This window comes from Acipenser ruthenus, chromosome 8, assembly GCF_902713425.1.
Source record: "Acipenser ruthenus chromosome 8, fAciRut3.2 maternal haplotype, whole genome shotgun sequence".
Taxonomy (NCBI): Eukaryota; Metazoa; Chordata; class Actinopteri; order Acipenseriformes; family Acipenseridae; genus Acipenser; species Acipenser ruthenus.
In genome coordinates this window covers 49,036,031-49,062,825 of record NC_081196.1, presented here as the reverse complement: position 1 = coordinate 49,062,825, position 26,795 = coordinate 49,036,031, and the positions used below count along the sequence as shown (strand labels likewise).

The 26,795-nt window shown below is 39.4% G+C and overlaps 1 protein-coding gene across 7 annotated transcripts in view; it reads right to left on the bottom strand.

The window, feature by feature from the left end:
• The window catches only part of LOC117407272 (syntaxin-binding protein 5-like), a 157,990-nt gene that overhangs the window by 47,406 nt on the left and 83,789 nt on the right, over nucleotides 1-26,795 (bottom strand). For all 7 annotated transcript variants that reach the window (XM_034012075.3, XM_034012078.3, XM_034012081.3 and 4 more), the window contains exon 5: nucleotides 17,772-17,906. In XM_034012075.3, coding sequence (XP_033867966.1) covers nucleotides 17,772-17,906 — 135 coding nt within the window. The remainder of the gene's footprint in view (nucleotides 1-17,771; nucleotides 17,907-26,795) is intronic.

The window sequence follows — 26,795 nt, the reverse complement described above, 5'->3', positions numbered from 1 at the left end:
GTATAAATACACAGTCATTTAGAGACACTAAATGTAAAGTGTGAAATATATGAAACTCCTAATAGATTTGATAACTTAACATGGATGCCAGGATTACATTTATTTAAATAACCCCTCCTTTAGATCAAAAACTATATAAGGGGCAGCAGTGTGGAGTAGTGGTTAGGGCTCTGGACCAGAGGGTTGTGGGTTCAATCCCAGGTGGGGGACACTGCTGCTGTACTCTTAAGCAAGGTACTTTACCTAGATTGCTCCAGTAAAAACCCAGCTGTATAAATGGATAATTGTATGTAAAAATAATGTGTAAAAAATAATGTAATTGTATGTAAACATAATGTGATATCTTGTAACAATTGTAAGTTGCCCTGGATAAGGGCATCTGCTAAAAAAATAAATAATAATATATTGCTGCAGTTCATTTTAACACATCATTTATGTGCCGTATTATTAAAAATCAATTTAGCACATTCTTAATTCTTACAAAGGAAACAATATATAAATAGATCGAATGGTATTTCAATAGAATGAATTGTTAGGGTCTTGTTAACAACATCTTGATAACTGAAGCTCAAATCTGTCCAAGAGTTACTGGTACAATGTAGGTCACATAAAAACATATTACTGCACCTAGCAAGAGAACAAGTCTATTGGTGATTCCCCTTTAAAGACATGCATGCGGGGCTTTAATAGCATGGCAGTAAATATGGTTTCACATTTTTATTATTCCCGTACCAGTAGGACTTTCAAAAGTTTCTCTTGAGGATACTAAATATGATAGACAGTAACGTAAGACCCGAAGTGTAATTAAGAAATGATGAAGTACAATGCCAGATTTAAAAACCGCCCAGGCACTGCAGTAGAAATTTTAACCAAATTACCTTGGGGAATATTACACAAGCCCTCATTATTGTTTGTCATTATTTCATTTAGTGCTTACACCAGGGAAGTTCCAGTTAAGAACCCCTTCAAGCACAGAGCAGATTCTTCCTGAAACGTCACTGTGATACCAGAGGTGGATCCTACCAGCATAATGATGCTGTGGTCGACTGCCAGCTTTCATTTGACTTAAATTGCAGTGTTTTTTTTAAGGTTTACGGTCACCTAAATGTGCAGTCCCTAGGATTTTAAAATCAGCTTTATCCTACACTTCAATAGCCATTTTCATTGTGCAGTTTAACTTCTGATTCTAATACAAATTTACCAATTGTAGGGCAATGGGAGTGGCATTGACACACAGTACCCAGAAGACTGTTGATATGTATTATTTTTAAATCTTGGTCAGGGATTATTTTCAAAACTGTTATACTGTATTGTCATCATTGCCAATTTCAGCAATAGAAACTTTATTTACAACAGCTTTAAAAAACTTTAAGAAACATGCCTTTGCAAGTTGGATGAATAATTAATAAGGGATACTAATAAATATATGTTGATTGATAGGCAGTCAGACATTTGGAAGTATCTGTGTTGTATTTTTATCCTAAGGGTTGCAGTATGTTACTTTTGCATTGATTCCTGCAAGCATTCTTCACCTGCAAATTTCTTCACTCCTTTGAGAGTAGCATGATGTGCCAAGCAGCTGCCCGTTCCTTTTCTACAGACTCAACACTACTGTAAGCTCCTCAGTGAAAAGCTCAAATGGATCTCAAAAAATATTATTTATTTATTATTGATTGATTTTGTTTTTTTTACTTTGAAGTGAAGGAAGGGGATCCTGGGTTTCTATTGATAAATGCAGAAAAAAAAGATTCCACAAAGAAAGTGCTAACATTTGGACAGACGGGAGAATCAGATTGGAGAAAGTGGGAGTGTTTTTTAGATCTATTAATAGTCCATATCCTGTGCTTTTCAAACTCTAAAAAAGGTCTGCATTAAAGATCAAATTCAGGTTTCAACTAAGTCCTAACAAAAGAGGTATATTCACATACACATAGAAAGAATGCAGACATGGTGTCTAGACGCTGCTTCAAGAAATAAAAGTGCAAATATCCTTTGTTTATACATCAACTATGCCTAAATGTTAGAATGGTTGAAGTTCTGTAGTATGGTTGAAGTACTGTACCAGTATTCCCCAGTGCTCACTGGAAACAAAAGACCCAGGTCTTAAGAATATCTAGGGTTAGTAGAATCAATAGGCTACTTGATACTCTTATAATTATCTCTATAAAGCACCAGAATAAGTATAGTTTATTATTTAACCAGAATTCCTCAATGGAATTACAGCCTTGTGTGCATTATTCATATGCATGTCAACTGTTATTTGCTATCAAGATATATAGTTATTTATATGATACATACAAATTATGTGCAGACCAGAAGAGAATGAGACAGATTATGTAAAACATGTATTTAAGTACCATGTCTACAACTTGGTAGAGTTTCTCATCGTCTGGCACCTTAGAAGTTTTTTTTTTCAATGTCTACCGAGTGCTTCATAGTTATGGATGCCCTGACCATGGTTTGTCAATGGCTTGATAACACACAGATGCGGCTGGGTCATATCTTAAACCTCGCTTTAGAAATTCAGCTTTTAGAAGTTGTTGAAAAGGGCCATTTTTGTTGGAACAGCATGTATAGTAAATATTACAAATTGTAATGCTGTAACATTGAGAGACACAAAGCTTTCTTTCAATAAAAAATAAATACTGTATATCCAATCAAGCAGGCCATGGAATCCATGGTAACTAAATCCACAAGGTCATCATTTCTTTGATGGAGCATGAAAGTACTGTATGTTTAGCTAGCAACACAATTCCCTGATTGTGGTAACCTCGACAAAGCTATTTTAGCTATTAAAAAATTATATACACAGCTTTTCACATTTCTCGACCTATCATGTTTTGTATTCCATAAATAATGTATTGATGAAAAACTTAAGAACAGGAAAGCATGTAATAGTTCTATCAGTTATTTTAACAACCATTGATAAAAAAAAATGCTTTTTAACAATTTCCACTTAATTATGCAAAGTCACTGAGGGGGAGACAATACACATTACACTATTTTAATGTTTATTATTATTATTATTATTATTATTATTATTATTATTATTATTATTATTATTATTATTATTATTATATACTTTTTTACCAAATCAATAAATACACAGTGCTGACATTAACACTGAGAAAAATAACATTTCCATAAGAATAAAAGTGCAGAACAATGGCCGGAATAAGACGACTTCTCCAAATAAAAAAGAAAATATTTTAAAAAAGAAATAAATAAAATATCAGCCAAATAGCTGTGTAGCAAATGTTAATACTTAGGGCCAAAACAGCTAGTGCCATTTTATAACAAACATTTTCTAATTGAAACTTGCATGATTTTTTGTATGGAAAAAAAAACAAAACATTAACATGATCAATGGAAATGATGAGAGCACTTGCCAGAAATCGAATAGACACTAAGCCTTTCCAAGAAAAAAAAAAGATATATCTGCTACTGTGGAAGCCAAGCTCTTTAAGCCTGTTAACAGAATGTGAGCCAGAGAGACTAAAATTGATTCTCTTGCGCACATCAATTAAAGGGCTGGGAGTGTTGTGCTAGTAAACACACAGCTCTATTTACAGAATCTAAAAGAGGATCAATAATTTGAGGTACAATCAAAGCAGTCTTGTGATTTAAAAGCAAAGCTGTATGCATTACAGCATCAATCAAAACCCTGTTGGGAGTTGCCTGTGTGTTAAGAAGGTATGCCCAGGTACATCAGACATCCCACATCAAAAATGTGCTGACACTTAAATAAGCCAACATTTTAAACTGACATTAGCTCGAGAATGACATCTGCTAAGTTATCAAGTTCTTCTGGATTTTACAAGGTTCTCTGTCTTGATGGAATACGTCTGCAACAATAATAACTTTAGATGAGAGAGCACATTTTAAGCACTGAAAACAAAACAGTATGTGTTTCATACTGGCATAATATCAATACGACAGACTGTGCTTTATTACAATCAGCCCCGGCATTCATTTTAACTTTAGTCATCTGACAAATATCAAGCTGTATTTTGTCCCCAGCAGTTATTCATGACTGTTTATTAGTCATGTTTATTTTTATTTCTTTTGTTTTGAGTTTTTGCCACAAAACATGTTGTTAAGACAAGAAAAGCATGATCCTATAAATTACATAAATTAGCAACCATTAACACATGTATCAGGTCCAATAAAATGTTGAAGCTATGAGCTGGAGGGGAGTAAATGAGCTTTAAAAGAACTTACAATATCTAACAGTTGACATTTCAATATGCTAGGGCCTAAGAAAACAGTGCTTCCAGAAATGTCTCTTCAAAAAAGGGAGAACAGGTCAATCTCTGTACTGTATGTTGTTTATTACCACTTAAAATATCTAGGACAAATTACCATAAAGTATCAGGGACTTCCAATAACATTTTTTAACCACAGACCTGCAATTTAGATGTTTCTCTATTAAAGGCAAATGCAAATATTAAACATATTTCAGATTGGTATACTATTAATCAATAAGAAAAACAAATATAACAAATAAAAAACGCTATAATTGTGTTCCAGCTTGGAATAAAAAGGTAACAGTGGCTATGTTTACAACGAATTCTGGCACCCAGAACAGAACATACTTTTTCTAGAATGTTGATGTCATCATACCGTCATGGTACTATAGTATTTAGACTTTGGAAATGCACGTTCCAAGTGTGGAACACCTGGAGAGGGTAGGACAGCACTAGTTTGGTACCATGAACATCTTTCCATGAGTCAAAATGAATCAAATTCAAGAGACACATTCAAGAATCATCATCTTACTGAGACAGAACTGCACTTCATTATGTTCTGTAATCCTGTGGGCAAATCTTATTGCACTACATAAAAACAAATAACTCAAGGGCCAATGAAACTGGGGACAAGATATTTGTGCTTCCCCACAATTGTCAAAAGTACATTCTCAAGAATTTTACAAGAGACTTCTCTGAATAATGTAAAAACAAGTTCATATGTTCATATTGTACATTTGTATTAAATATAAATAACTATATATATATATATATATATATATATATATATATATATATATAATTTATAAACCACTATAATATCACCAGCTTCCTAACCACTCTGTGTAGCGTAATCAACACAGCCTTTGTTTATGGTCCTTGAGATCACAGCATCAAATCCCACTGTTGAAAAGTATTTTAATACAAAAAAGTAGTTATTATAATAACCTATTATTATAGTAGTTATAACCTCTTTCAAAACTGAATTGATTTGGAATTAAGAATCATCTATCTTTTACCAGACATATTTTGTTTTAATTTGAAATTCATTTTACAGTGAAGCTATTGATACTGATGATCTCATGACCACAATCAGGTTAGTAAAATTGGAATGTTTCTGTAATATCATTCTAAAATCTTACAAAGTTGTTGTAAACATAGTGGTTAGGGCTCTGGACTCTTGACTGGAGGGTCATGGGTTCAATCCCAGGTGGGGGACACTGCTGCTGTACCCTTGAGCAAGGTACTTTACCTAGATTGCTCCAGTAAAAACCCAACTGTATAAATGGGTAATTGTATGAAAAATAATGTGTAAAAATAATGTGATATCTTATAACAATTGTAAGACGCCATGGATAAGGGTGTCTACTAAGAAATAAATAATAATAATAATAATAATAATAATAATAATAATAATAATAATAATAATAATAATAATAATAATGTGTGTTTAATTAATGATATGTTCTTCTGATGCATGTTATCATAAATATTAGCATAGCCTCTCCTTAATTACCATAAAATGATACTCACTGGCATGGCACCTTGAAGTTTGTTCTAAACCCATGTCATAATAAAAAAAGGACCGGGTCAAGTGGATTATTTTCACAAACAATTGTGCTACAATCATAGATGGCTACCTCTATTTTCTTTGTAAATGTTGCTATTGAGAGAATCTTATATTTGAATCCAGAAACATGTATTTTCACAGTTTTTTTTTTTTTTTTTTTTATTCTGTAAATTGTGTAGATGTCAAATAGAATGTTCCAGCAAAACACCTCCCCAGGTCACAGTAAAGGTCACAATTCTTGTATTCCAGGAGAGCTGATTTCTTGTTCCTGGTGCCTTGTCACAACCTTGCTCTTAGTTAATGACAATAGAATTGGCTTCACAGAAGAGACTGATGGCCCCTCATTTTGGTTAAGTAGGCTTAAAAACTTTTTTATGTGTTTTCATACTGACTATACAAAGTGCCAAAGAACTTCTATAATTATGACCACATTTTTTGATTCAATTGGGAGTGTTCGCCAGGAGAAAGAGGATGTCTTATGAGTCTCATAGATATCTAGATCCAGGTTCCTCCTGGAACAATGCTCTGATTTAAATAAATAGCTGCTGTGGGAACAGAAAAACAGCAGCCTTGTTTCAGGAGGGAGCATGATCTGGATATCTATGTCACACACAAGAGGACTCCTCTATCTCTGGGCACAACCTTCTGATTAAAAAATGTTTTTTATTAACAATGTAAAAAAAAAACTACATATAGACACCTTTTCTTTAAATAAAGCTTTTCCTTTTAGCAACATGAATTGTGACCGTCATTTTGTCTCTGGATTTAAAAATGTGACCCAATAAAAAGGTTCTTCACACTGTAATGTTGAATACAAACATGTATCTTTCAACACCTGCTGTGTACATAGATGATTCATATACTGGTTTATTATAAGTGCTTTAGGCATACTTTAAAGGCTGTCTTGGTTAAGGATAGAAATATACCATTCTTAAGTGTCAAGCTTAATTAAGTGGAATTAAGTGAAGTGTCCTATGCAACAGACGACCTGGTCTTTTCATTCTGACACCTGCTATATGTGTGCTGACAATAATAGAATTGAAAAAGGTCAGTGCTTTCACCCATGATTTCCAGCTGAACAAACTAGATTCTGTGTGTGTGTGTGTGTGTGTGTGTGTGTGTGTGTGTGCCTGTGCATATGTGGATGCTTGGTAGGTGATAAGAGAGAGAGAGAGAAAAGCTTATCTTGAATGCGCACGAATACGATAATTGTAAAGTGTAAAGATGTTCTGTTTATTGCAAATGCAAAAAAAAAAAAAAAAGATGTATGCAAAAAAGCACCTTTTCTGGTTCTAAACTTACAGCAAAGTCACCTTTTCTTATGCTCCACTAAGAACAGTGGTGTAAGGACTAAATCACAGTGAAAAACAAAACCATGTGGCATTCATCACGGCTTGATTTTTCTTTGCAGCATGCAAACTATTTACAATACCACAGGTGGTAGCTGCTTCTATGGTGCTTCTGTGCCATACTGATACATTCCTGATAAAATTTGAAAGGATGTTTCATATCTACCCACTGCAGCAAATAATTATTAGTATCTAAAGCTTCAAAGACATGTGCGATATAGTGTAAAGCGGGTAGGAGGTGGTTGTGAACAATTGAGCCATTGTGTTAAATAACAAACAAGGGAACTTTAATAGAGGTGACAACCTCAACATTATGGTACTGGAGTGTCTGTAAAATAGGGGTACTATACTCACTGTAAAAAAAAAAAAAAAAGTGAGGAAAATATGTACTTAAAAAGGACCAATCAACATGATGTCTGAATAACTGAATTCTGTTTTCTTTTTATTATTGACACCCGAAATATTAGCATAGCATAGCAATTGACAACCAAGCAATAGGGCTTATAGCAATTCAAAACCATGGTTCTGCTTGGCAACATGCTCCTTTGCTACTTTTGCCAGTATGGTTATATATTTGCCAGAAAGAAAACAAACATGGACTACAACTGTTGTACAAACACATATTGTATGCCCAGTCACATAAAAAAAAACAAAAAACATATTTATGTGTGGTAATTATCTTAAATTGTATAATTCCTATTTGAAAATAAAACATTTGTATACGCTTATTTGTTATCAGATGATGGCATAATACATTTGTGTCTATACAAGTCTAGAGTATATTATACATGTCTCTATCTGCATGTTATGAAGGCATTGCATAACACCATTAGTGCTTTTGCTTTCTTTTCGGAGAACTCTCATGTTAATTAAAAATTGTCTTATTTAGTTTATAATAATGATTTTTGTTTCTGCTAACATTCACAATCTTGGTGTAGGTCAAGATGCTTTTAGGTGCACAGAAATATCAATCTCTTTACATTAAAACAAACAACAACAAAAAAACACTCAATCAAAAATAATGAGGTAACATTTTTAAGAAACTCTCAAATACAGTTTGTTTCCACATTTGCTGCAAATTCAAGTACAGTTTGGCTTGTCTGCCACCATATGTAACACATCCTAAACAACTTGCTTGGCACCTGAATTAAAAAACACAGCAATCTGTAATCTGATGTTAATTTGATTTACTATTATCTTACTATTTATTAAGAGTTTTCTATATTTCTATATTCATGCTCTGTTTTGTATATCTACGTCAATATCTGCACATCCACCATCCCTGTCATTCAGTCAGGAAACTCATGCAATAGATTATTTATTGAAACAGACTAGACAACACAACTACAATATACATATTTTACACTACATTCTTTGGCCTTGCCTTTCAAAGTACCCCTGTCCATAAATTAGCTTACAGATAAGTGGAGAGGCCATGGGCAGTGGGGCAGGATAGCTGCCCGCCCCTGTTTGAGGAACCCAAAAAAAGCAGGTGGAGGCTTGGGAGGAGGAGGCTAACTCTGGCGCACAGCTGGGATTCAGTGGATCGATGGACGTTTTAGTCTGATATTGGAAGCACCAAAAATATGCTTGATATTTACATGGTTTATCAAATTTAAAGCGAGTTCCCTGTCAGAACCATCGCTTTGCTTAATTAACGCAAACCAAAATGCCCTTGCAAACTGCAGTGATCCATCTTAAAGAGAAACTACAGGTCTTAAATAGAGCAGTTGTTTGAACTAATATATATTTTCTGTTGTATAGACTCCCATATGTGTTTCAGGCATCACATCCTGGTGTTTCTTAAAACCTAAAGTTAAAGGCATCCCTGTGGCCTGCACAAGTGGCAGCGAATTGCAGAGGGACAGGTTAATGCACTCTGATGGATCAGCTTTACTTAGAGAGAAGAGTGAGAGCCACTTAAACTTCAAAATTATATAGCGGGTATGAGTGGTATGAGTGGATAAAAGAAGGAAAAGAAAGAAAAAGCATTTCAGAGAGGAATAAAACATATTGTAAAACTATAAAACTAGCGTGAGCCTACTCAGAGCAACACCTCTTTCTGCAATTAAATATTGCAAGATTTATACTGTTATTCATCTCAGAAAAGATACCCTTGCTTTAAAACAGGGCCCCTTAGTAATTTAATTTAATGTGTTTTTAATTTTGCTAAGAAAATTGAATTAAATATTATAAGAATTATCTCCAGAACCTAAATTAAATTACAGTAAAAACATTAAAATATGTGTGGTTTGTTTTTGTTCCTTCAGTTTCAACTATTTATTGGTTGGCTATTGGAAAGGAACAGCGTCTAGCGGATTAAACAACTGACTACTAGCTATTTGAAAAGCTAACAGCAAACCAGATTAAGCATGTTTCCAGCAAGTTATTCCTTAAGATCTATACCATACTAAGTGTGTGCTGATCTTGCCTTTTGTGATGTCTCTTCAAAAGACTTGATCAAATCAAGCATCAGCATTAAGGCTTCACTTTGCCCATCTCTGTTTGTCAATGACAGACATTTCCTCTTGATAGAAAAAGACAGATATAAAAGGAAAAGTGCAGAGCTGAAACCCAAAGCTATGTACTGTCCCTTTAAAGATGTGCAGTGCAGCTCCCCTACTAAATTACAGCAGTGCTCTGAGTGACACTGCCACAATGGGCCTTAGGATCCTTTGTCTGCTCTTTGTTTTTCTTTTTATCACATTGGACTGTAATTCTCTTCTGCTGCACACAGATGATGGTTGTGATGTCTCCCCTCCACTCAAACATGCTGTCAGGGTCATCTCTTATGAAACAGAAATATTCTTAAATTAGATGCATGCTAAAGGATAGGGCATTCTATTCTGTGTCACATTCCAGAGTAAATTCAACAATAAGGATTTCAAGCACAAATGGAAGTGGAACAAGTGGACCTGAATTTCCAGAACATGTAAAGGCAACTGATTCAGCATAGACAGAGCATTATTATTGAGTAGAAATGCTAATGGGTTTGGTTAATAAACAATAAATTGGGTTGTATTGTCAGGTTTACTGCACCATGCCATACTTCCTAAATGGGCAATTTTGTTCAATAATAAACATTTTTGTCAGCCTCTCTTTTTATCTCCTTGTCATTAAAAGTAAAATGGGAAAAAACAACGGAGTTAGAAAGGGACGAGACTGAGGGTGCCCGACTAGTCGGAGTATCTACTGTATAATACAGATTGTTCTGCACATAACAAATCAAGAATCACATCTGCAAACAACACAAAAGACACCTAGGTATGTTAGCGACTGTTTTAAGATATGGGAAGATGATAGCTCCAGGGTATTGTGACGTCTCAAAGGTGCCAATCAATACGCACAGTAACTGAACAAAAATGCACTGACTGACTTTTGTACTGTTTCTAATACTGTCTAAGTTTGTACTATCTTAGAATTCATACAAGCACATTTAAAAGTGGGGAAAAAAAATAACAATTTCTGTAGAATCCTATCTATCCACTCTATGGCACCAAAGCAACAACACAAAATCTCATTATTCGCTTTTATACAGTATATTTGTACTGGTGGTAATACAGTACAGCAGGCTGTCCCAAAGTCAAACTAGTACTTTAGATATTGTCATTAAAACTAATACTCAACAAACATTTAAATGGCTACATTTAGAGTGTGGAGGCATAGAGAAACTGGCAACCATATATTCCTGTGACAAAGAGAGAATGAACTCTTGTTTTAGATCTCCCTCCCGACCGGTGAGGGCGCTAGGGAGGAGGAGCAGACACCCCCAGGAAAGGTGGAAGTCGGCCACCTGGAAAGGGGGGCGGGTCCACGGTGCGCAACGTCATCAACCCAGATGGGAAGCGCTGTGGCAATCGCGCATTGGTCGACGGCGGTTGCCCTCGCTGACCAATGGGGACGGGATGAAGCGTACAAAAGGGGGCGTGGTGCAGGGTTCTGTTCCTTCTGGCAAGGTACAGCGAGAGAGACGGCAAGTGAGAGAGAGAGAGAGAGAGAAAGACAAAGCATATTCAGGGGAATAAAAGGAGGGTGTGTGGCGCGGATAAAACTTGCTAGCCCCTTGTCTTTGTGTTATCTGTTGGTAGAGCACTAACAGGATGCTCCGGAGTCTGGAGGAAGGAGCGCGAACCCGGAAGTGCTGGATTTTATTACCCCCCGTGTTTTCCCGTTCCTGGAGTATAAGAGGAAGACAGACTTTTTTTTGTTGTTTGTTTATTTGGGACTGCAACCTTTTTTTCCCTTTGTTTGGTCGGGTTACACATTGTTGTGTATCCCGGCGTTGTTATTATTATTATTATTATTATTATTATTATTACTATTGTTTAATCGGGTTACACATTGCTGTGTATCCCGATATTATTTGTTGGGGTTTTTTTTGCCGTGTGAGGAATTAAAGCCGGGAGTTTTTACCAACAAACCTGGACTGGTCTGACGATCATTTACACCACACGCTCAGCTATCCTGTCACACGTGGTGTCATTGTGGGATAATGGACCCAACCACTTTCTCAGCGATCCTGGAGGCTTTGGACAGCCGGAGGGAGGCCAAGGAACGGAGAAGGGAGGAGCGGTACATGGCCCTCATCGAGAGGGTCGGGATGGGGATGACGGCGGCGGCGACGGGGCCCGTGATGGTTGCCCCAAAGGCCTGGGCCCAGAAAATGACGGCGGAGGATGACCCTGAAGCCTACCTCGTAGCGTTCGAGTGACTGGCTACCACCGCAGCATGGCCCTGGGAGTACTGGGCAAGTCAACTTGGCCCCTACTTGATTGGGGAAGCGCAAGCAGCGTACCGGGCCATGACTGATGAGGACGCTGCCCAGTACGATCTGGTAAAGCAGGCTATCCTCCGTCGTCTCAACATCACGGGGGAGACCCACCGGGTCAGATTCTGGGAGTTCCGGCGGCCACCGAACACCCGGCCCAGGGTGGTGGCCCAGCGATTGTGCAACCACATGGGGCAATGGCTAAACCCCAGCCAGAAAACTGGGGTTCAGATGGGGGAAGCCATTGCAATTTTGCCATGTGGTCGGGGCTGAGACACAAGCTTGGATTCGCCGACTACAACCCCACTACCCTGGAACAGGCCATGGCGTTGGCCGAGAATTTTGAGGACTCCCTCGTGTCCGCCCGACCACCTTGCTGGACTGCCCTCCTCCCTCCGCTACCAAAGGACTGCCACCAAACCCCTCTCCCAGATCGAGACCCGTCAGATCACCAGTCCCGTCGGGCCATCCGGCCCCCTTATCATGGAGGCAGAGCTTGCCCCACCTCTGCCCCACCAATCTGTTTCAGGTGCCAGCAATCGGGACACATTGCTAAATACTGCCCGGCAGCCATGGAGTGCGACGTGGCCGCGTGTCACCTGGCGTCTGAGACGGTAAGAAATGGGGAAATGGTCGGGAGGGTCCGTGTATTGTTGATGTTGTGCTGGGGAATGTGAACACCCACACGTTAGTGGACACAGGGTGTGAGCAAACTTTGATTCGAACAGCTCTCCTTGGCTTTATGTCGTGGCAGCCACAAGGCCAGGTGGCAATCTCCTGTATCCATGGAGATACGGCGACATACCCCACTCTAAAAGTATACTTATCGGTTGGTCCGATAAAGCGCCACCTAGTAGTAGGGGTGGCCGAGAAGTTACCACACCCAGTTATTCTGGGTCGAGACTGGCCGCAGTATAAGGATTTAATAAAAGTATCGGCAGCCTCGACCACACGTGTAGACACGGCAGACCCCCGGGGAATGGAAGCAATTGGTACCATTTTTCCTTTCCATGCAGAACTGTTTTCTCCACTTTTTCGTCCTGGGAAAACACATAAGGAGAGACGGAAGGGAAAGTGGGAGGGCGCATCGATAAGACACGGCTGGAGTCTGGCGGGGGAAGGTTCTGATGGTCCCAAACGCCCATCGAAGGGGGTGGGGACACAGTGTGACCGGGCGGGCGAGGTTACTGGACCCTCGAGGGCAGAGACTGCTCCAGCCCCCGTCAATATCCCGGACGTGTGGGCCTCAAGCGCGGACCTAGTGTGGGAGCAGAACAACGACCCTACACTGGTGCACGCTTGGGAACAGGTCCGGTCTATTGAGGGTAAGGATGTTGACGGCATTGGGACGCTGATATATCCTCATTTCGTTGTAGAGGGGCACTTACTATATAGGGTAAACCCAGCCCCGGGCACAGGGCAGCCTGTCAAGCAGTTGATGGTTCCCCCGTCCTGTCGACCCGAGGTCATGAGGCTGGTGCATGACGTCCCCTTTGCAGGACATCTTGGTGTTGACAAGACGAGGGACCGATTACTAGCTCGATTTTATTGGGCCGGACTATACACCGAGGTGGCGAAATATGTAGCTACCTGCCCGGAATGTCAGAGAGTAGCACGGAGTCGAGTGCACCCCGCCCCTTTGGTCCCACTGCCTATTATCTCTACTCCCTTCGAACGCATTGCAATGGACATAGTTGGGCCAGTGCTGCCTTCTGATTCCGGGTACACGCACATATTAGTGATGGTGGATTATGCAACGCGGTACCTGGAAGCAGTTCCGTTGCGGTCCACTAGTGCCACTGCAATTGCGAAAGAGTTGAGTCAGATTATGGCTAGAGTAGGGATCCCAAAAGAAATATTAACTGATCACGGAACAAACTTTTTGTCAAAAACGCTACAGCAGGTGTACAAAATTCTAAAAATACGTCCCATCAGGACGTCTGTTTATCATCCCCAAACGGACGGACTGGTGGAACGTTTTAACCAAACATTGAAGCAAATGTTGAGATGGTTTGTGAGTCAGGAGCAGAAACATTGGGCTACTCTTCTTCCTTACCTACTCTTCGCAGTGAGAGAGGTGCGTCAGAGCTCAACGGGATTTTCGCCCTTTGAGCTGCTATATGGCCGGCAGTCGCAGGGCATCCTCGACCTGTTGAGAGAAGGTTGGGAAGAACACAAGGGCTCCTCTAAAAATGTAGTGCAGCACGTGCTCCTACTGCGAGATCGCCTTGATTTAATTGGTCGATTAGCTCAAGACAATCTTAGATCGGCTCAACATCGGCAACAGCAGCATTACAATACTAACGCACGAATTCAAACCTTCCGGCCCGGAGATAAAGTAATGCTGCTTCTTCCGTCATTGGAGTCGAAACTGTGTGCTAAATGGCAGAGGCCATATGAGGTGATACGGGCCATAGGTTTGGTGAATTATGAAATTAGACAGCCCGATCGCCGGAACAAAACAGAAATTTACCACGTCAACTTGTTAAAGCCCTGGAAGGCAAGGGAGGTCTTATTCATAGCCCCAGGCGAGGTGGAGGATGACTTAGGACCCTGTATAGAGGCCCCTAGCCTCAGCCAGATTTCAATGGGGGAACAGTTACTTCTGGATCAGCAAGTAGAATTGCGTAAGTTGATTGGGAAATTTGGGGATGTGTTTTCTCATGTGCCCGGCAGGACTAACCTTACCAAATATGCTGTTATTACTCCGCCAGGGGTCACTGTTCGGGAGAGACCCTACCGGATCCCAGAAAGCCGGCGGAGTGGCGTCCAGAACGAGGTGAGGGCGATGCTTGAACTGGGGGTCATTGAGCCTTCCAGAAGCGAGTGGTGCAGTCCCATTGTTATAGTGGCCAAGAAGGACGGCACTAATCGCTTCTGTGTCGATTTTCGAAAGGTCAATGCTATCGCCAAGTTCGACGCCTACCCCATGCCTCGGATCGACGAACTCCTCGACCGACTGGGGACGGCCAGGTTTATCTCAACTCTGGACCTGACGAAGGGATATTGGCAGATCCCTTTGACCCGCGATTCATGTGAAAAAACGGCATTTTCAACTCCGGATGGTCTGTTCCATTTCAAAACCATGCCGTTTGGGCTACATGGTGCACCCGCCGCCTTTCAGAGACTGATGGACGAGGTGTTACATCCCCATCGTGAGTATGCAGCAGCGTATATTGATGATGTGGTTATATATAGCTCCACCTGGAGAGAGCATATAATTCGACTTACAGCCGTCCTTCAGTCTCTAAGGGCTGCCCGGCTGACAGCCAATCTGAGGAAATGTGCGTTTGCTAAATTGGAAACTCAGTATTTAGGATTTATCATGGGAAATGGACGGGTGAAACCCGTAGCCACTAAAGTCCAGGCTTTGGTGGATGGCGGTCCCCAAGACCAAGTCCCAGGTAAGGTCACTATTGGGATTGGCTGGTTATTACCGCTGCTTTATCCCCGAGTATGCCACCGTGGTCAATCCCCTGGTGAACCTCACTAAGAAATGTGCGCCAAATTTAGTCAAGTGGTCAGAAGAGTGTCAGGGAGCGTTTGAGACCATTAAACAAAAACTGTGCCAGGCTCCTAAGCTAATATCACCAGACTTTAGCAAGAGATTCCTCCATACCGACGCGTCAGAGGTTGGTTTGGGGGCGGTCTTGTCTCAGAGGGTTGACGGGGTGGAGCACCCCATTCTTTACATTAGTAAAAAAATGCTTCCTCGGGAGCGCAATTACTCCGTTGTGGAGAAGGATTGCTTAGCCATTAAATGGGCTACTCACTCCCTCAGATATTACTTACTGGGACATTCATTTGATCTGGTCACGGACCACGCCCCACTCAGATGGTTAAGCACTATGAAGGATAGCAATGCTCGGGTAACTCGGCAATGCTCGGGTAACTCGGCATTGCAGCCTTATATGTATCATATGGTGCATCGTGCGGGGAAAGATCACCAAAATGTGGATTATTTTTCCCGGGAGGGGGGAGTAATGGGGATGGTAGGTTTGGCCGAGTGTTCCTTCAGCTCCACTCTGAGCGGTGGGATATGTGACAAAGAGAGAATGAACTCTTGTTTTAGATCTCCCTCCCGACCGGTGAGGGCGCTAGGGAGGAGGAGCAGACACCCCCAGGAAAGGTGGAAGTCGGCCACCTGGAAAGGGGGGCGGGTCCATGGTGCGCAACGTCATCAACCCAGATGGGAAGCGCTGTGGCAATCGCGCATTGGTCGACGGCGGTTGCCCTCGCTGACCAATGGGGACAGGATGAAGCATACAAAAGGGGGCGTGGCCCAGGGTTCTGTTCCTTCTGGCAAGGTACAGCGAGAGAGACGGTGAGTGAGAGAGAGAGAGAGAGAGAAAGACAAAGCATATTCAGGGGAATAAAAGGAGGGTGTGTGGCGCGGATAAAACTTGCTAACCCCTTGTCTTTGTGTTATCTGTTGGTAGAGCACTAACAGGACGCTCCGGAGTCTGGAGGAAGGAGCGCGAACCCGGAAGTGCTGGATTTTATTACCCCCCGTGTTTTCCCGTTCCTGGAGTATAAGAGGAAGACAGACTTTTTTTGTTGTTTGTTTATTTGGGACTGCAACCTTTTTTTCCCTTTGTTTGGTCGGGTTACACATTGTTGTGTACCCTGGCGTTATTATTATTATTATTATTATTATTATTATTATTATTATTATTATTGTTTAATCGGGTTACACATTGCTGTGTATCCCGATATTATTATTTGTTGGGGTTTTTTTTGCCGTGTGAGGAATTAAAGCCGGGAGTTTTTACCAACAAACCTGGACTGGTCTGACGATCATTTACACGACACGCTCAGCTATCCTGTCACAATTCCCCATGTAAGCATCTTAACCACTGTACAAAAGAGGCTCATGCTATTGTAGCGTTTTTAACCTTGTTTCACCTGCAGAATCCATAACAGCAGTGCATCACACAACACTGCCCATTAAAATAGCAACGAAAATGCTGTTAGGACATATTACTTCCTTTGGCATAGTGTAGATTTTATGTACTGTATGAATGGGTAAATACAAGTTTACTTTTCCAGGAACCACCTGTGCACAGACCACAAGTTTGCAATACCATTTCTTTTCTTAATATCATTTGCATGCTACATAGTAGCTATAAAGCATGTTTTTATTCTGTAATTGCAGGGGCTTGAATATTGTATTTACAGATGTATGTTGAAATTAACATGATCAATATGAGGGGTGTGCAGCTGTATACTAAACTGTAAACAGCAACATGTACTGTATGTGACAGGTAATTCATCATATCTGAAGTTTATTTCAGCAGGATATAACTCATTGAGCTGGGCAGAACATTTCAAGAATATAAGTCAAGTAAAATACACACTAATCACCCATCAGATATTCATTACATGTTCAGTACAGAACATCTAGATTAACACAGCCCTTTTACATTTACCAAGACACTTTCTTTGAATACTAAAAAGTGCACTGCTGCAAAATCTTGTAAACTGGCACTCAGAGAACTAAATCTTGCCCAAGAGAGCCCTGTGATTTAAATACAGTAACTGAAACTTAGAATCAAGGCTACAACTTGTCGACACTATGGCACCATGGCAAACGCTTGTCTTGCAATGTGTATTTATTATACACCCCATTTTTTTCCTCTACATATGACATCATCCCTAGCTAATTTTCTTGGTGGTAGAGACCTGCTTGACCCCAATGACTTCAAAAGACCTCATTAAGCAATGGATGCAGCACAATACATTTTACACTATATATATATATATATATATATATATATATATATATATATATATATATATATATATATATACAAAACTAAAAAACAAAGAGTACTTACAGTTCTATTGCCTTGTTCCACATGATGATGTATCCTGACAGGATGAAGGACTCGATATTTACAACATGTGTATTTCCTCTCTCTGTACCCACATACAGCCATTTACTTTGGAATGGAATATGGCAGAAGGTAATCCTGTTTTAAAAAGAACACAAATAATAACATGGAATTAAAATGATAGGTACTATTTCACTGAAGAATTCTCATACAGTAGTACCAAACTGTTTTAAAGTAGAACTCACTTACGACTTATACATTTCCTAATATAAATAACCAAAGGTATTATGACTACTAGTTGGACACTGCCTTCTCTAAAGTTAAAAGCAATACCTGCACCAACAAGGACCTACTGTAAGAGGAAAATATAAATCGATAACAAAAGATTGAGCGAATAACGTCGGTTTATTGTAGCATGAATCGAAACCAATCATACTGTCTGTCTAGATAGGAAATAATAACAGGAGACATGTTTTCTCCACTAGAACAGGACTGTACGATTGTATTGAATATTTTAGATTTTAAGTGGAATTGCCACATTCAGCGCAGGGGGCTGAATTCTACACACAGTTTGCTAATAACATAATATGCACTACAAAGGGCAAAGCTATGTGTTATAATGTGTTATAATGTACAATTTGGTGTCCTTAACTTAACAGGGCGATTATTGGCATGCAGTATTCCAGTGGGTTACTATACATTAAAACATATTGTTTAACACATTTTAGTGCATTGTGTTTTATCGGCACAGTGCATGCCAACAAAACACATTGCACTAAAATGTGTTAAACGATATGTTATAAAGATGCCTGGTGCATTCTCCACATTTTAAACACAGTTAATGATGACAATCATATGGACAAAAGTAATATCAAATATATATATATATATATATATATATATATATATATATATATATATATATATATATATATATATATTTGCTTAAAAGCACAATGAATTAACTATTTTTGCTTCATAAAGTCGAATCAAACCTGCTGAATAATGTTACGTTAACATATTGAATTACATACCGTCAGAGAAGCCGTGTGCACTCAATAGCATCAACATCAGAAGGAGAATTGAAAACAGTTATTATGACAATAATTTGCCTGAAGTAAAATAGCTATGTCAACAAAAATGCAGTGGCATTAAATATTATATATATACAGTGCCTTGCGAAAGTATTCGGCCCCCTTGAACTTTGCGACCTTTTGCCACATTTCAGGCTTCAAACATAAAGATATGAAACTGTAATTTTTTGTGAAGAATCAACAACAAGTGGGACACAATCATGAAGTGGAACGAAATTTATTGGATATTTCAAACTTTTTTAACAAATAAAAAACTGAAAAATTGGGCATGCAAAATTATTCAGCCCCTTTACTTTCAGTGCAGCAAACTTTCTCCAGAAGTTCAGTGAGGATCTCTGAATGATCCAATGTTGACCTAAATGACTAATGATGATAAATAGAATCCACCTGTGTGTAATCAAGTCTCCGTATAAATGCACCTGCACTGTGATAGTCTCAGAGGTCCGTTTAAAGCGCAGAGAGCATCATGAAGAACAAGGAACACACCAGGCAGGTCCGAGATACTGTTGTGGAGAAGTTTAAAGCCGGATTTGGATACAAAAAGATTTCCCAAGCTTTAAACATCCCAAGGAGCACTGTGCAAGCGATAATATTGAAATGGAAGGAGTATCAGACCACTGCAAATCTACCAAGACCTGGCCGTCCCTCTAAACTTTCAGCTCATACAAGGAGAAGACTGATCAGAGATGCAGCCAAGAGGCCCATGATCACTCTGGATGAACTGCAGAGATCTACAGCTGAGGTGGGAGACTCTGTCCATAGGACAACAATCAGTCGTATACTGCACAAATCTGGCCTTTATGGAAGAGTGGCAAGAAGAAAGCCATTTCTTAAAGTTATCCATAAAAAGTGTCGTTTACAGTTTGCCACAAGCCACCTGGGAGACACACCAAACATGTGGAAGAAGGTGCTCTGGTCAGATGAAACCAAAATCGAACTTTTTGGCAACAATGCAAAACGTTATGTTTGGCGTAAAAGCAACACAGCTCATCACCCTGAACACACCATCCCCACTGTCAAACATGGTGGTGGCAGCATCATGGTTTGGGCCTGCTTTTCTTCAGCAGGGACAGGGAAGATGGTTAAAATTGATGGGAAGATGGATGGAGCCAAATACAGGACCATTCTGGAAGAAAACCTGATGGAGTCTGCAAAAGACCTGAGACTGGGACGGAGATTTGTCTTCCAACAAGACAATGATCCAAAACATAAAGCAAAATCTACAATGGAATGGTTCACAAATAAACATATCCAGGTGTTAGAATGGCCAAGTCAAAGTCCAGACCTGAATCCAATCGAGAATCTGTGGAAAGAACTGAAAACTGCTGTTCACAAATGCTCTCCATCCAACCTCACTGAGCTTGAGCTGTTTTGCAAGGAGGAATGGGCAAAAATTTCAGTCTCTCGATGTGCAAAACTGATAGAGACATACCGCAAGCGACTTACAGCTGTAATCGCAGCAAAAGGTGGCGCTACAAAGTATTAACTTAAGGGGGCTGAATAATTTTGCACGCCCAATTTTTCAGTTTTTTATTTGTTTGAAATATCCAATAAATTTCGTTCCACTTCATGATTGTGTCCCACTTGTTGTTGATTCTTCACAAAAAATTACAGTTTCATATCTTTATGTTTGAAGCCTGAAATGTGGCAAAAGGTCGCAAAGTTCAAGGGGGCCGAATACTTTCGCAAGGCACTGTATATATATATATATATATATATATATATATATATATATATATATATATATATATATATATATATATATATATATGTATATATATATATATATGTTTGCCTGTCAAGTCTTTTTTTTTTTTTTAACAATCCAAATAATGTATATAATGCCAGAACCCTACTCAGTAGTTCTGTAATTAGAAGTATCCTTTAATCGACAACAAATGGCACAAGACATTCTTGGTGAAATATGAGGCTAAAGACACCCACTGCAGTTTTAATTAGAACTAAATAACTAAATCCATAATAAATGCAATAGCTGTGATTTAATGTAATCATAATCGTAGTTATCTACTGGGTCCTCGACAATGTGCCAAGGAATCGGAAAAGTGTGGTTACCTCATAATGCGAGTCGCTAAAGTGCAGCTAAGCAAGCGAGTGTATCTTTGTGCAACACACAAAGAGAAGCACAGCCCTTCAAACAAAAAGAATATTGAGTGCTCAGGCGTGACAAGCAACATGACTCGTTTCCATTACATTTGCATAATTTTAATTTCAGGGAAAAAAGGGAGAGGCAGAGGGGTGCAATATGACCTTCAGAAAGTGACTGCACATAATTTAATGAGCACTGTCAAGCAAGATAATGATTGAGAATCAACAGGAAGCAATTTTTTTGCAGCAGAAAAGCTGGAAGCAAAAAGAGCTGCTGAGAAACTTCACTGCTACACTCAAAGTTCCCATTGTCAGAAGAAGTCAATTAAAAAAAGACTGAAGCCTGTAGAAGGAAAATAAAAGGTATTTCAAATAGACAATTCCCGGCTACCATGTAATTGAACAGAAGGCCAAGTGCTTTGAATGTGCATAAATATTTTTAAATTAATCACATCTAGGTGTTCACAAAACACTTGGCAAATACTTTACTAAAAGTAGATAGATTGATAGCTCTGCTTGTCCACACATATTACAAGCACTCATGAACCTCATTTATTGAAGTATGTTTGGTTGGGGGGACAAGGGACTGGTTGACAGCCTGGCAGCACAGTGACTAAGCAGTATTTGACACTTATTTCCATGGGATTATCACAATACCAACATCCAGCTCCTCCTTTTAAAACTTGCAGCTAGTCAGTCATAGCCCTCAGTGGGGACCTAAGCCAACAGCCTTTCTAAATGTCTGAGCAACATATTATCACACTAAGGTGATTCCAGTGGGGTACTTGAAAGTAAGTGTTTAGGATTAGATACAGATAACTCGCTTTTGATGCTTAAAAGTTTAAATTTCAGTTGCTTCCGGCGAAAGCTTTTGAAATAAATGGCAAAGACAAAACCATTTTACAGTGTTTATGATTACATTTGATTGTAATGTGATTGCAATTATTAGGAAAGCCTACATGATAAGGAACTCAGCAGATCACAAAGTGTCTTCCTAACTAAAAACAGGAAATATCTTCTCATTTAAATGTCGTCTCTTTGATAAACTTTCAGTGCTTCAACTAGACATGTTTGAGTGTTTTTATTGCAATTTGTGCTGTTACAGTCACATAAGAACAAACAAGAACAAATATGATTCACTATAGGTGGTCACATGTTTTATCCTGCCTAATGTACAGTATGTTCCTTGCATTGTGATTGGTTGCACTCACAATAGTCATCTAATCAGAAAGCTCAACAAATTCTAATGCACTGGGTGTGAGTAAATTAATAGGGCAGATATAATTATCAGAAATATTTTTTCAGGTACAACTAGCAAGTTCATTATATTGCTAAAAATATAAAATTTTAGTGCACTGTGTGTTTAGTCTGTAATCTACTTGGTTGTTATTAATTATTATTATTTAGCAGATGCTTTTATCAAAAGTCTCACAGAGACTCAGGGGTGAACTATGCATCAACAACTGCTGCTGCAGAGTCACTCGCAATAGGACCTTGGTTTTACGTCTCATCCAAAGGATGGAGCACAAAGAGGTTAAGGGACTTGCTCAGGGTCACACACAGTGAGGCAGTGGCTGAATTGAGATTTGAACCGGGAACCTTCTGTTAACAGCACACCACTGGACCACCAAGCCTCCATACTACTCACACGTAATCCTCTGTCTTCTTAAAAAGGATTAATTCAAACATGACAGAAATAATAACTAATCAAAACCGAAGGTTAAATCTAAAGCACTATTGTATATCATTTTAAAACCATCAAATGAAATCTAAATAATTCTGTTTAGGATTAATATTGTACCCTAAGAACCTGACATACATTTTTATCGGACAATCAGCACACCTCTTATCTCTTACTGCACACAGCACTTACGACTTGATGGCTTTGGGATAGTAGCGATTGGTGAATTTAATTAAGAGCAAAGTATTGATAAGAGATTCATTCCCTCTGGATATCGGATTAACCGCAAGCAACTGGAAGGACATAAACTAATTTTATAGTTTACCCAGATTTCTATGTGTTTGTATATTAATTGAGTTGTATCTCAAGAGGTAGGGTCTTGCAAATTGGAACTAAGGTATGTACATAATACACACAGCTGCTGAATTGTTAACCCTGAGTGGTTTTTCAAGCCTCTGTATATAACAGATATTTTATTTTAGTGCTTTATTTTTTATAAATACAGTGTGTATAGATGACTCTGAGCATCACACTTGAATGATGTTTTATAACACAGAAACGTAATTTGTACTCGACAATGACATTTTATCTGTAATACAGTTTTTAATACAGTTATTACCCTCGGCTAATACCAATCTTAAGTGCAGAAATTACCAACCTAATTTTCTGCATGCAGATTATAATGATGACTAAAGTAATGCGTCACAACAGTGCCACAGTGTTTGATGCAGTGTATGCACATAAGCACTGGTGCCTGCTACTGTTGTATCAACCTCTGCCACTTCCACATGAACCAGCATAAATAATGTACATCTTCTCAAATTAAGGCTGACATCATAGTAATAATGGTTACTTGGGAAGCACAGCAAACTGAACAGAAAAAAAGTAAATAGATAAATTAAACAGAACTGTACTCCAAAGTTCTTGTGTGATGTAAAATTGGTCGTACACTTTGTGATGTGGCTGATTCATTTAAATTGTGTGCCCGTTTCAGATTGAGAACAGGCCTTCTCAAAATGATGTTTCTAAAGTCGTATTTGTTTGTTTAATTCTAGAATGTATGTAACATTGTTAGGGGTATAACCTTTTTGAAAAGAATTGTATTCTGGCTCATTCACATTGTTAAAAATGCATCTGACGTCATTATAAGATGTATATCCTGCTCTTGAATAATACATAGGCCATGACATTAAATAAGAATCTTTACACCAAATTGCCTCTAGATAGCCTATCATGTCACATGCATACATGTTGTTTGATATTGGACCCTCTCTATATGTTCTCCTACATCACAAAAAAAAAAAAAAAAAAACTTCGCATTTTTTAAGAAATTATATTAAGAAATTCAATTTAATTCCTGATTAGAAGAATGATTGGGGAAAGCACTGAACCCTTAGTTTTGGAATTACTGTTTAATCATCTTGGATATATCTATTGCATTGCAGTGGGGGTCTCTAGAGGTAGCCAGGAAGTCCTCTGAATATTCTGTACAAAAAAGGCCTTTAAATAGTATGGTGGGAGACAGGTAGAACCTTATATACCAAATGATATACCAGTATATTATACACTACATGCTCTAAAAACTAAACTTCCCAGGGTTGTCTTTTTAGGTATAAATATTTGTTACACTATTTAAATACATTATGCACTTTTCTTTTTTAATCTACACAATTTCCAGCATCTCCTACAATATTCAAGACTACACTTTACAGTGTCTTTCCCAGTTGTCCAAATTTAGTTTAAGTAATTTGTAAACAAAATGGATTGTCAACATTAAGATGCACTGTTAGAATTGTAGTAACTTATCCAGTGTTGAGTTAAATGAAAACAATAATTAAAACAGTGCTCTTTAATTATTATTATTACTAGAACTTTACAAATGACATGCATAATTAAAATACAAATGAAGTCAGGGTATACAACAATCTTCCCCTCTAAATTCAAGTTCCATGCACCACTGATTAAATTAGAAGGTCAAACTTGAATGACTAACTAGATGGTTGTGGATTCAGAAGGAATGGAGGCAGTCTTTGTGAAGGTCACGTCAAATAACACTATGTAACAATTTTTTTTTTTTTTTGTTCCTGGGTAGTAAGTGTTATTTCCTAATTGCTTATGCCTCAAAAGTATAGAAAATGGCTATTATTCCCCACAAACTTTGCTTTTGTGACCAGGACAGTGATATTTTGAAATTTACCTATTTTCCAGAACATTCCAGATAGATTCAGTGCTGAGTAAACTTGGAGTAACTTCTAGAACTTTCTAGAACTTTCCAGTAATATAAATAATAGTATAAATACAGGGGCCTTAAGCCCACCAGTTCAGTTTAGTTCCAGCTGCCTAAGTGGATACATATCTGCATTTTTCTGAGATGGCATCAAGAGGCTGCAAACATCTGGCAGACGCATTTTGCTATGTCTGCGGCTAATTTATCAAGACAAGAGCGAAAAAGTACTCCGTGGAAGCATCTGCTAAGATGTGTGAGGCCTACAAGGCATATTTCGGCATGCCTGTCGGGGATCAAGACAAACCCTGGGCACCTCATTTCACCTGCGAGCACTGCAAAAAAACTCTGGAAGGTAAGATGGACAATTGTTGCTCGGAATTTTATGTTATAAAATTTGTTAAAATTTTTAAAATTGTAAAAGTTTTTAATTTTAAAATGTTTTACAATTTTCAATGTTATTGAAAAAATGTATCATATATGAAAAATGTTGCGAGAATCTCTTACACATTAGTCATGGGTGAAATGAATGTAATTTTTGTAGGATGGTACAGAGGGGAAAAGAGAGCGATGAAGTTCGCGATCCCAAGAATTTGGCGGGAACCCACTGACCACTCAAGCAACTGCTACTTCTGCATGGTGGACCCTTCCAAACGTCAGACTGGCAAGAATGCACCTGCTATCACGTATCCGGACCTTCCTTCATCCATCGCCCCGGTGCCACACTGCCATGAGCTCCCCGTACCCACTCCTCCGGAGAGAGAGCAGCCGTCTTTAGAAGAGAGCAGCAAGTCAGAGAGCGAGGAAGACATTGTAGATCCAGATGACAATTTCAGAGTTGGAGCTGAGGAGAGAAACCCATACTACCCCAACCAAAAATACCTCAACGACTTGATTAGAGATCTTGGTCTCACCAAGTCCAATGCCGAGCTTTTGACGTCTAGGCTCAAGCAGTGGAACTTGTTGGATGAAAGTGTGCAAGTCGCAGATCAGAGGAAGCGTCACCAACCTTTTTCCAGCTTCTTCACCCGTCAAGATGGGCTCTGCTTCTGCCACAATGTGACCAGTCTGTTCGAGGCAATTGGAATCGCCTGTAACCAGAATGAGTGGCGCCTCTTCATTGACAGCTCATCCAGGAGCCTCAAAGCCGTGCTGCTCCATAATGGTAACAAGTACCCATCTCTTCCCCTGGCTCACTCGGTGCACCTCAAAGAGGATTACAACAGCATCAAGACCTTGCTGGACACCTTGAAGTATGATGAGTACGGCTGGGAGGTCATAGGAGACTTCAAAATGGTGGCATTCCTGATGGGTCTCCAAGGCGGTTTTACCAAGTTTCCCTGCTATCTTTGCCTTTGGGACAGCAAAGACCAAGGCGCACTACCACAGGCGGGACTGGCCACAGCGGACCGAGTTCTCTGTGGGGAGGAACAACGTCAAGTGGGAGCCACTGGTGGACCCCCGGAAGGTGCTGATGCCACCACTGCACATCAAATTGGGCCTTATGAAACAATTTGTCAGAGCTCTAGATAAGGAGTCGGCAGCCTTCAAGTACCTTCAAGACTTCTTCCCTATGCTGTCTGAGGCAAAGGTCAAAGCCGGTGTCTTCGTCGGACCACAGATAAAGAAGATCCTGGAGTGCAATGAATTCCCCAAGAAGCTCACTAGTAAGGAGAAAGCGGCTTGGAACAGCTTTGTCGCAGTGGTTCGGGGCTTCCTGGGCAATCACAAGGCCGAAAACTATGTGGAGCTGGTTGAGACTCTGGTGAAGAACTACGGCACAATGGGCTGTAGGATGTCCCTCAAAGTCCATATCCTTGATGCTCATCTTGATAAATTCAAGGAGAACATGGGAGCGTACTCGGAGGAGCAAGGCGAGTGCTTCCACCAGGATATACTGGACTTTGAACGCCGCTACCAAG